General features: G+C 42.5%; 1 protein-coding gene and 1 long non-coding RNA gene across 4 annotated transcripts in view; one reads left to right on the top strand and one right to left on the bottom strand.

The window, feature by feature from the left end:
- LOC108931520 (uncharacterized) overlaps positions 1 to 10,965 on the bottom strand; it is a 24,619-nt gene extending 13,654 nt beyond the window's left edge. For all 3 annotated transcript variants that reach the window (XR_001965915.1, XR_001965913.1, XR_001965914.1), the window contains exons 1-2: positions 10,892 to 10,965; positions 2,608 to 2,737 (exon numbers count right to left, since the gene is read on the bottom strand). This is a non-coding gene — a long non-coding RNA (uncharacterized LOC108931520). The remainder of the gene's footprint in view (positions 1 to 2,607; positions 2,738 to 10,891) is intronic.
- Positions 8,639 to 12,020, top strand: LOC108931519 (cyclin-dependent kinase inhibitor 1B-like). Its single transcript, XM_018747287.2, has 3 exons — positions 8,639 to 9,431; positions 9,892 to 10,024; positions 10,913 to 12,020. Exons 1-2 carry the CDS (start codon positions 8,975 to 8,977, stop codon positions 10,014 to 10,016), a joined length of 582 nt encoding a protein of 193 aa, XP_018602803.1. The 5' UTR covers positions 8,639 to 8,974; the 3' UTR covers positions 10,017 to 10,024; positions 10,913 to 12,020.

Below are 12,020 nucleotides of genomic sequence, written 5' to 3'. Positions count from 1 at the left end.
AAATGTCTTCTAATCATGCTTTTTTCTTATTACTATGCTTGTATTGGCTACTATTAAATTTTGTGTGAGCTGTGAAGTGAAAGAAGGGATTGAGTAGGTGCAGGTGAGCGACACGCTCACGGTCCAGCTCTGGACAGGGTTCTTTACCGGCCTTTCTGATTTACATCATGTTATAAATACTCCTGCCAGGGGTCTCAGAACTCCAAAAACAAAAAACTCTAACTCAGCCCTGATTTTATTCACTGAGGCGTGTGCACGAGGTTCCCTGGATCACCAGAGGGAGGGGCTGTCTTTTTACACACTGTCCACAATCTGCTGAATGGAAGAGTCTCCTGTGTCGCTCTGGTGACACCTGAAAAACCCCCGCTGTTGCCTCCTTCTGTACCGTTTACCCCCTCGGCTAAAGCGGGAATTCATTCCATTCGCAGCTCCCGGTGCTGGATTGTCCCACTCCATGACACTAAATTACTGATATTTACATTTGCATTTATTCAGTCCTATTTCTTCAAAGCAGTGTAAACGTCAGAATAAACAGAAGTGCATTTCACCAACAGACACTTACATAGATTCAAATGATTGTGCAATTAGTCAATTAGTCCAATTCTACACCTAACTACACAATTAGTTGGATATAGAACTAACAATGAGCCCCCCCTCCACTCCGTGACACATCTGACTGAGGACCTTTTTGACTAACAAACCAGTTATCAGTCCCAATTAAGTGTGTTAGTCAGGGAGTAACTGTACATCACTTTGGAGAAAAGCATCTGTTAAATGAATATATACAGTATAAATGTATAAAGATGCTCCTTGACTTACGATGGTTCAATTTCAATTTTTCGACTTTACAATGGTAAGCTGGTGACAGACATTCAGTAGAAACCGTACTTCGAATTTTGAATTTTGATTTTTTTCCCGGGCAAGTGATATGTTGTGTTTTGTGTATCCATAATATCACAGGAATGCCCATCTGTGTCTCCTGCTACTGGTGGGAAAAAGAAGAGCAGGAGGACAATTACTCTTGAGCAGAAACTCAAGATAATTGCCCAGCATGAAGGCGACAAGCCCGTAATGGCCATCGCACGTATGCTAGGCTGTGATGTTTGGTAGGTTTGGTGTATTAAATGCATTTTCGACTTACGGTATTTTCAACTTACGATGGGTTTCGCAGAATGTAACCGCATCGTAAGTCGGGGACCACCTGTAAAGCAAGCTGGATAAATGTGATTATGGTGTGCAAAACACCACCTAGTGGTATGAGGACATAACTTCTGCTGGAAATGTCTGCCTCAGTGAAAAGGTAACTATTTCATACTGAGCATCATATTACTCTCACACACACAGAGAGAGGCAATTTTTCATCGTCAGCTCACCTGAAATACGCATCTTGGTATAGTGGGAACAAATGAAAGCACCTAAAGGAAACCAGTGCAGACACGGGAAGAGCGTACAAACTCCAAACAAACTGAGCTGGATTCAAAACTCTCCCTGAACAGCCCAGGCCCTGTGAGGCCTCAGTGCTACCCATTCCATCACTATACCATCACATCACACACTGGTAGATGAATTTAGCTTAGGGATTGTTGTTTTCACTTGAAGGAGGAAAATCTATTTCAAAGTAAAAAAAACATCTGAAAGCCAAATAAAACTTAGGTGAAAATAAAAGTTTAAGGACTTCATGATTTTGTATATTATCAAGGCAAAACTGAAATTTTACAATTTTTGAAATGGATTTGTTTTGGTGTTACTTTTGACTTGACCAGTTTTGTGCAAATTAGTGACAACATTTTTTGACTGGAATTCCTTACTGGGAAACTTTACTCATTAACACCCATTTCATTGTTCAGTGCCTTACTCCCCTGCCATAGCAAACAAAGTGATCTATAATTTCTCCAGTGGCAAATGCTTCCCCTGCGCAGAATCAAAGTTAATTCCAAGAAGGGAAACTTGAGTCCCCCAGATGATTACGAAAGCTATATAGATTTCTCTTCTGTTACCATATATTTCCTCCAATTCTTCAGTTAGAATTTACATTTTTTAATTGCTAAAGATTTGAAAAACAGATTTCTTTTTTGGTCACGTGACAGTTTTCATAGACGGCTGCTTAAATATTGCTCTAGAGTCACACAATTCTTATACTTTCCCCGATATCGGCTTTGAGTTACTTCGACAGAATTAATTTTAAAAAATACAAAAGCTTCATGATCATCATTTACATAAAATGCCACATACTAAAAACTATCATCTAGAAAAGTCAGTGCTGTTGTTTGGGTAATTATAAAGTCTAATTCACATGTCTCGGACGTCTTTTTTGATGTGATAAAGACAATGAATGTAAACTTATTAGGATTACACTAGTTACTAAATGTTACAGACCAGTTTAATATGAAAGTTTCGAACATTTAAATTTTTCTTTGAGTAACATTTTGGTGGAATTTGTAGGTAAAGAAAACACATTAAAATTTTCAGGAACAAAATGTTTTAATTGAGAGAGAAGGACATAGGTTTTTCTGGGCTTGAGTTAGTATTTCCCTGGCCTGTCCTGCCCTCTTCTGTATTATATGTGCCTGTCCGCAACAGACTCCAGCAAAAAGTCTTACAACTTACCACTTACTCACTGCTGTCTAGCAGTGTGTTGTCCAAAAGGGTATTTTTGCTAAAGTTGGACACCACAGTGCTGGATGTCTGTAGGTTGTCCCACGTGAGGTCAGAGGTCAGTTCTGGGCACCAAAACAACCTGTGCAAACAGAATATAGGCTTCATTGTTAAATAATAATGTTAGTGCTTGTGTGTTTCAACTCTAGCATTTTGACAAGTTTTAATATTTAAATTCAACCGCTACACCCCAACCAGACCGCTTCGCTCATCTACTTCTGCTGGTGGTCCCACGCATGAAAGGTAAAGCACTGAGGTTCTCACTTCTGGCTCCGTTGTGGTGGAATGACCTCCCCCATCACTCAGAACTGCTGAAACTCTGTCTACATTCAAGAAGGGTCTGAAAACTTACCTTTTCCGGACTCACTTCGCCCAAGATCTCTCAAGCTCATGTATGGTGTAAATGTTCATGCACCGTAACTTTATGATCATGCTCAGATAAGCCTTTACACAGCCGCTACTCCTATATTGTATGTAAATGTATAGGGGGGTGCGGTGGCGCAGTGGGTTGGACCACAGTCCTGCTGTCCGGTGGGTCTGGGGTTCGAGTCCCGCTTGGGGTACCTTGCGACGGACTGGCGTCCCGTCCTGGGTGTGTCCCCTCCCCCTCCGGCCTTACGCCCTGTGTTGCCGGGTAGGCTCCGGTTCCCCGTGACCCCATATGGGACAGGCGGCTCTGAAGATGTATGTATGTGTACATTTCAAAATAAAAAAAAAAAACATGTAGGAAGGTGATCAGGATTCATCTATCTTGATTTTTATACACTCATGTAGTGAACATCGGTGCATAAAGTGGAAAGAAACAAATTAGGTAGACTTAAAAATCACATCTGCAACTATGTCTCTCTTTCTCCTAATGTAATGCACAAATTGTATTTTCTCTGAGGTGTATGTCGCTTAGGAGAAAAGCGTCTGTTAAATGAATAAATGTAAATGTAATACACACACACACACATTTTCTGAACCGCTTGTCCCTTACGGGGTCACGGGGAACCAGAGCCTACCTGGCAACACAGGGCGTAAGGCCGGAGGGGTAGGGGACACACCCAGGACGGTGCGCCAGTCCGTCGCAAGGCACCCCAAGCGGGACTCGAACCCCAGACCCACTGGAGAGCAGGACCCGGTCCAGCCCACTGCACCACCATGCCCCCCGTAAATGTAATACACACACACACACACACATTATCAGAACCGCTTGTCCCAGACGGGGTCGCGGGGAACCGGAGCCTACCCGGCAACACAGGGCGTAAGGCCGGAGGGGGAAGGGGACACACCCAGGACGGGACGCCAGTCCGTTGCAAGGTACCCCAAGCGGGACTTGAACCCCAGACCCACTGGACAGCAGGACTGCGGTCCATAAATGTAATATATTAATATAAATTCCACAGCTACTGTGTAACAAGACACACCAATAAAGTATTTCAAGTCATCCAGACACAGCTGATTTATTCAGTTAGGCCATGGAACCACACAGAAGAAGATGAGGCCAAGTGAATAATTAACAGGTGGGTTGACCAGACAGAGGATGTGCTAACACTGACACTAAGTTTGCACTTCCTACTCAGGTGGGAACAATCAGGTAACAGGTCCTCAGGTAAATGCAACTATGAAGCCCCTAGATGTTTTATATATCCACTGCTGAATAACCACTTTTTGAAAAGTGATGCGTGAATATCAACTCCTGAAGGAGGCCTGTTGGAAATATCTTTGGAGTGTTACTTTTGCACTGTTTTAATCTGCATCTTTACAGTCTTTTGGATGTATGTAAATGGGAAAATTAATGTAAATGTTCATATTGGTCATTCTGAAAATACATACAGGTATTGTATGAATGAATAAATACAGTACTCAAACAGTATTTTATTAAAGCTGTGCAGACTGCATTTGTCATTTACCTATTGTTAATATTGTTAATACGTCATTACTGAAAAAATCGGATCTGGATTGTAATAACCTATATAATTATGGACCCATCTCCAATCTACCGTTTTTATCAAAAATTCGAGAAAAGATCATAGCTTCCCAAATTGTAAAATATCTTAATCATCATAATATATTTGAAAAAATTCAGTCTGCTTTCCACACTGGTCACAGCACTGAAACGGCGCTCACACGTGTTGTTAATGATATTCTCATCTCTTCTGATGCTGGCCAGATCTCTATTCTTATGTTACTGGCCTTGAGTGCTGCATTCAATATTGTAGAGCATAGTATCCTACTTAGTAGACTTGAAAACCTGGTTGGACTAAGGGGTACTGTTCTGAAGTGGTTTGACTCGTATTTAGCTAACAGTGAACAATTTGTACTGAAATCTGATCACTGGACCCCCTCCATCTCAACTACGATTCAGCATGGTGTGCCACAGGGCTCTGTATTGGGTCCATTACTGTTCTCACTGTATATGTTACTTTTGGGTGACATTATTCGCAAACACAATGTGAACTTCCATTCATATACCGATGACACACAGCTATATGTATCGTTTAAGCCTGATGATCCATCACCTGTGGTGTCTTTAGCTAATTGTTTTACCAATATAAAATTATGGATGAGTAGAAATGTTTTATCTCTAAATGCCAGTAAAAGAGAGGCACTTGTGGTGGGTGGTGATGCCAAAGCTCTCGACAGAATCACGCCAATCTTTACAACAAATGGTATTACAAGTTTCAAGTGTACAAATTGTGTCAAGGCTTTGGGTGTCCTGTTGGATGGAAAGCTGTCATTTGTATCTCATGTAAATGCTTTGACTAAGTCGTGTTTCCTTCAGTTAAGAAACGTAGCTAAATTACAGCGATTCCTATATAGACAGGATGCTGAGAAATTGGTTCATGCTTTTGTTTCAAGCAGGCTGGACTATTATAATGCTTTATTATCGGGTTGTCCATAGCAGACTGTATCCAGGCTACAGTCAGTACAAAATGCTTCTGTGAGAATTGTCACTAGAACTAGGAAGTATGGCCATATAACACCGGTACTTAAATCGTTGCGTTGGCTAATCAGACTTTTGACCTATAAGGCAGTACATGGCATTGCTCCAGCTTACCTTTGTGAGACTATTGATTCTTATATCCCAGGACGATATCTTCGCTCATTGGATGCAGGTTACTTTAAAGTACTTGTGGTCAATAAGACCTCAATAGGAGGTCACGCCTTTAGTTATAGAGCACTTAAACTGTGGAATACTCTACCAGTTACTGCCAGAAATGCTCTGTCTGTCTCTGTCTTCAAATCCAGACTAAAGACTTACATGTTTACTCAGGCATTCCACCTCAAAATGTAATTCCACTTGGCTGTGTTTGCTTTTCCCACCTCTGTACCAATGCAAATTAAATTTACTTGTTTAAGTTACAAATTGCTAACTATTTCTTCTTGTTGAGCATTGTCTCCCTACATAAGACCTGAGGAGGCCGACCGGTGGTCACAGACGCACCCCCATGCCGACTGAAGATGATGACCAACTGCCATGACGGACGAGATGTACCATGCTAAGATGGGGATTCAAGCTGCTATACAACAACAATACCATTGTTACTTGTAAAATGGCTTAGAATTGTTACTTAATCTAGAACGCCCAGGAGGGGTGGGCAGCCACTGGCCCTTGGACCCCCAGAGGTTTTTTCTCCCTCGATTTTCAGTTGGGAGTTTTTGTTCCTTTCCTCCATGGCCAATAGGCATACTTATAGCTCTATAAAAGCAATATATTGTGATAGTAGTCAACTGTCTTTTTTTTTTTTTATCTGATGTATTTATTTTTCTTGCCTTATGTCTGTGTTAAAGCACTCTGTGTCACTGTGTGAGAAGAGCGCTCTATAAAATCAACTGAATTGAACTGAATTTATACAGTCTAATTATTGAGAGTCGTTTCGTTAAAGAACCAACAGGTACTGTCTTCATGAGGACTCTGCCCTTACAGTCCCAAGGTTGCTAGTTTGAATCCTGTTCTGGCTGTAGCACCCCTGATCAAGTGAACCAACCTAGATTGATAGAGTAAGAATACCCTATTTTATAAATGGGTAAATAATTACAAAGCTGGTGATATATCAGTAAAACTGCAAGTCTCCTTACGGTTTGATTTTCCAATTCCACCACCAGGTGTCACTGTGTATCTTTTCTTTGTTCAGTTCATTTTACACAGCGTTGCAGTGCAACACAGGCCCACAAAATATGAGAAAAATATTTGCAAAGCCATCGTGGTTATTAAAACAATTCTGAATAACATTTTTTTCTTTATTATATAAAAATGAAAGAGTATTAAACGCAAATGAATAAAGGGTCCCAATGTTACCAGTGTATTGTGTGCCTGGGCATGTGTAATGTCAGGGTGTGGCTCTGAATTTTCTTTAAAGGTAAAACTGTGTGATAATGTCTTGCCAAACATCAAAATATGTGAAATGAAAATTACCGTAAGCAACAATTTTTGTTTTTTAAAAATGCCAGTTCTTTATATAAAGAACACACTGCAGTTTGATCACAATTTCCTAAAATGGATGCTCACATCCATTTACTAAATTAAAGTGTAAGTCAAGTAAACGAGTGTGTAATATGTGTGTATGCCAAACTGTAACCAAAATAAGTTAACGAAAAAAACTTAATTTTTATTTATTATTTTTAAAACTTATTTTAGTTACAGTTTGACCTATACAGATACTACACACTTGTTTACTTGATTTACACTTTAATTCATGTAATAATTTAATTTAACCTAAAATAACCACATATTAGTCTACATTCTCCCATAGCTGGATTTCATGTGTGAATTAAATTCTACAATAATATATCTGGTTCTTAAAACCTTCCTTATTATTATTATTATTATTATTATTATTGTTATCATTATTATTGGTGTTGTTCTTGTTTAACCTTTAAATAAAAATGTTGTTGGAGAGGGTTGCAAGTATTGAATTTGCCACCTCTGTTCATTACCTGAGGTTTTTAATTCTTCAGTATAAAACAGGTGATGGAAACAAGCTGGGGTGGTGCACACTACACATGGAAAGATATACTACACTCACATATACTAATGTTATTACCTTCTAATTATTTACTATACATAGTACATATAGTACTAACATGTATATGTAACTTCTACCTCTTGTCAGTATTACCCTTAGAGCTCTAAAATTCATGAAGCGCCAGAAAGAACACAAAATCACAATACGGCCCATAAACCGAATTAGACTGTGTATATTTGAAAATCAGGGTCAACTGCAAAAAAATGCAAAATAACATGTAACAGCTGATAAACGTCACGATGTACAAAAAAAAAAGTCTCCGTAAAAACAAAACTGTATTTGTGTCTCAGTTCCAGCAAAGGCCACCCCTTTTCGATCTTAAAATCCGGTTTCATTTTCTGTGTTTCTTTCTTTCCGTTTTGTGCCTTTTTTCGCTCTCAGTCTCATTGTGCTGGAGGGCAGGGAGTTTACACAAACACACTTGAGACCACAGCAAGGTCACTGTGAACACTCACATATACACATACACACATACACAACAGCGTGTATCTCCAAAAATCCCGAAGCAGTGAAGGTGGAGCGTCTGAGAGTCGCGCTGTGCGCTCATCGCACCACCATCCACACCTTTTCACTGCAGGTAATCAACAACGCAGGCTGCACATAAAAACTGCATATTATTGTTACATAAATATATTTATGTGTGTGTGTACGTACAATCGTAACAAAGGGGCGGGTGGGGACGCTCCTATTTGCACTCCCTCCCTAAAAATGTTTTTAACTCAATTTAACTAATGTTTTTCGCCCTAATACCCGGTACGTTGGTATATCACTGTACATACACACATTTTTTAAACAATTTTTTTGTTATATAAAGACATTATCGACGTCCTCAGGCATTTGGGTTTGACTGGAAATACACGTTTCACTTGTGCAAAACAGACACGTAGAGCTTTGCACCGCGGTGTAGCGTAGTTTCGCTGCGAGATCCCCTTTAAAACGAGGGCGGCGCCTCCTCACTGACCAATGAGAATCCGTCTCCGTTTAAATAGCCCTGGTTGTCAATCAGCCTCCCTCAGCCTGCCTCCCTTCCATCGCCATATTGGGACCTGAAAAGGCTCGTCTGTTTTGCTCCTCTACAGCTCCGGGATCAGAATTGACGAGGCGCTTTTCGCGACCGCACCGCAGTTTCGATGAGCTGCGGACATCGCCGCCGGCGCAGCTAAGTTGGCGCACAGCATGCCCGCCCTGGCGCCCGCTCTGGATCGTGCCTGAACTCGGGGGATCTACGACGTGCCTTCAGAATCGTCTGACCGCTCCGTTTCTTCTTCTTCTCCTCTCTGTGTGTGTGTGTCCTGCATACGGGGAAAATGTCAAACGTGCGACTGTCGAATGGCAGCCCTCCGCTGGAGAGGATGGATGCGCGACTGTCGGAGATCTCCAAACCCGCTACCTGCCGGGTGCTGTTCGGGGTGCCGGACCGCCAAGAGTTACAGAGGGAGTTCAGGGGACATCTGCGGGATATGGAAGAGACGTCCCGCGCCAAATGGAACTTTGAATTCGCGGCACATAAGCCGCTCCCACCCGGGCGGTACGAATGGAAAGCCGTGGATGCTAAAGATGTGCCAGGCTTCTACAGCAGACCGCACCGAACGCCCGATGGCACCGTGGATCTAAACGGAAACCACAGCTGTGCGGTGGTGGGGGGGTCCTCCGGTGCGGAGACCCCCGGGTACAGGCGCTCTGACGGGAGAACGGAGGGCTCGGAGAGTCCGGGGTTCAACAGGGACCAGTCCGCGGTGCAGAGGAAAAGAGCAGCGAGCGACGGTACAACGTCTTAATCGCGACGGATTTCGTCTCGAGGGGAACACTCGCTGTCATTTACACGGGTTTAAACGCGCCACGGGAGATTACAGCCCTCTCGCTACTCCTCGCTCAGCTCATAAACACACGTCCAAGTGTAGCTCGTTTTAAGGACGGTGTTCACTTTTATTTGCAGGGATCCTTCATGTCGCGCTGCCAGTTTTGTGAAAAGTTGCGTGCATTCACCCCCCCCCACCCTATCTTTATACATTGCCTCGGGGTGTTTCAGTGGTTACGGCATCGTTTTACTAATTCATTTGGAGCCTGTTTGCATAGTGCTGCAGTATCTCAGTGCATTAAACCGGGAACAGTGCTGCGCACCGATGTACCTTTGCATGTGTGCAAACAAACATGTGTAAGTGTGTATTTCAGTATGCAGCACGAGGGGCCGCGTCGCGCTAACTGTTGGGCATGTTTCCTGTAGAGTCCTCGTGTCAGAATAAAAGGTCCAAAACGGGTTCGGATGAAGGCAGCAGTCAGTCGAACTCGGATCGCTCCAGTCCGACCGAACACACACCCAGGAAACGCAGTCCAAAAGAAGCGCAGTGAACTCTGAGGTAAGACGTCGTGCGCACGCACGAGGCACACAGTCAACATGTTATGGTACATACCGTACGTTACACTAACCCTCACGTTGAGCCCGAATAACGGTGACGCACAACCCGAAAACACTCCGAACTACTTAAAATTGTTAAATGCTTAGCAGTGAACGGGTAGCCTTGAACAAAACACATCTAGATGACGTTGCCCTTAACCCATGCTTTTTTAAAAAGAAAAAAAAAAAGAAAAAAAAAAAAACCAAAGAAAGCTAGAAAAACGTCGCCCATCTCATAACCAGACTTATTTATATGAAACGCCTGAAGCGTCTCAAATAAAAGTCGCGCGCAGCGGCGCGAATATGACCTTGGTTGTTTTTCCGCACTGTTTACGGCTGAAGTTTGTCGATGACGAAACGATGCCCGGGCGCGGGAGAGTTTTTGCGCGCGTGTGCGCCCGCGCGCCCACTCCCGCAAGCCCTAACGGCTTTCGAAGTGACAGAAAGCGCTCGCGGACATGTCCATAAAGGGGTTAAGGCGCACGGAGAAGGCGCGGCACGAGCGCTTTTTTTACTACGATCAGCACAATGGCGGCGACGCGCAGTTTCCGACCGAGTGTAAACAAGTAGTAACACGTCAGCAGCTCCTCCACACGCCACCTCCATGCACCTCCATCACTATCGGGACCACTGCGCAGCGCAGGCTGTGTTCTAGTAACGAACAGTGTCGTTTATCCCCCTGAAATGACGGCGTTCTGAGGCAGACTGCTGTCTCACTCTGTCACACCTCCGTCGAGGAGTTGTTTTGTCGCCCTGTGACACCACTCTCTCGGTGTGTGCCCAGCAAAAAAGGAAGGACGTTTTTGGGTGTAAAACTCTTCTTTCTTACCGGAACCGGTTCTCTTCGCAGAGCTGAAGGTGTGAACCACGTTTGTCATACTTCAGTGCTTGAGGAGGTGAAGCGAAAAGAGGAAGGAAGGAACGAACGAACGAACGAACGAACGAACTCAGACGCGCGCGCCCGCGAGAGCCCTCCCGGGGACGACGGGGGACACGCGCGTGCACGCAAGCACTGAACACAAACACTAATGTCTGGCACTCGGAAAGTAACTGCCTCGATAGCAGTAAATGTAGCAGTGTGCAATTAGGTTCTGCTCCTTTTTTGCTCCTTTTTTTTTTTTTTTTTTTGTTACTACCTGTGTATATATTTTCTTTACATATGTAGCACATAAACATTTTTATCATTAAGGTTTCTTTTCCTTTAAACAAAACGGTGTGAAATAAATTTGACTTGAAGAGTTGCAGTGTAGTTCTCCAAAGGGGGAGGGGGGGGGGGGTGTTTTCCAGGGTGTGGAATCCTCTTCTTGATTGTCATCTGCATGAATGATGAAAACGATGCAAATAAATGTGCAGGTCAGGGGTGTGGAATGTTCCCGGCTAAAAGTTGTGTTGGTTGTTCAAGTGAAGTACTTTTACACTTAAATCTTTTTTTTTTTTTTTTTTTTCCTCTTTCTTAAGGCCAATCAAAGGAGAGGGAAAAAAAGAAGTAATTAGCCTTGAGACTGACTCGTGTTCATTGAAACCTAAGGTAATTAGGCCAGCAATGTGTATTTATGAGAAACTCACTCAAATACATCTATGATTTTGATTGTTTTGCTTGATAAGGCATTTTAGCTTGTTTAAAAAAAGAAATTGAAGCATAGTCCCCCCCCCAAATCCAATCATTGGCACCTTACAAAAAATTCAAGGGGTTACGATTTCTTTAGGGGAGAAAATAAGAGCATGAAGTTGAAAAATTAGTATTTTGATACTCAGTTTGGTTTTTTGGGAGTTGGTTGTTGTAACTATTATTAATTCTTCCAAATTTTTAGTTTTCATATTTATTTGCTATTAAAGGCAGATTATTCTCTTATTTAATTGAAGTTAAAGCATATGGTCAGAATTTACAGTATTAATTGTACATCAGCCAATGGTTTGCTGTCAAAAAATGTCTATTTATACTTAATGTTAAAATTAAA

The sequence above is a fragment of the Scleropages formosus genome, chromosome 2, assembly GCF_900964775.1.
Source record: "Scleropages formosus chromosome 2, fSclFor1.1, whole genome shotgun sequence".
In the NCBI taxonomy this organism is placed as follows: domain Eukaryota; kingdom Metazoa; phylum Chordata; class Actinopteri; order Osteoglossiformes; family Osteoglossidae; genus Scleropages; species Scleropages formosus.
The sequence above is the reverse complement of the archived record's forward strand: the minus strand, read 5'-3'. Positions and strand labels throughout refer to the sequence as shown.

Excerpts from the sequence above, each read along its gene's own strand:
- LOC108931519 (XM_018747287.2), top strand. The coding sequence starts at position 8,975 with ATGTCAAACGTGCGACTGTCGAATGGCAGCCCTCCGCTGGAGAGGATG. Across the intron at positions 9,432-9,891 it reads GAAAAGAGCAGCGAGCGACG|AGTCCTCGTGTCAGAATAAA; the intron begins GTACAACGTCTT and ends TGTTTCCTGTAG.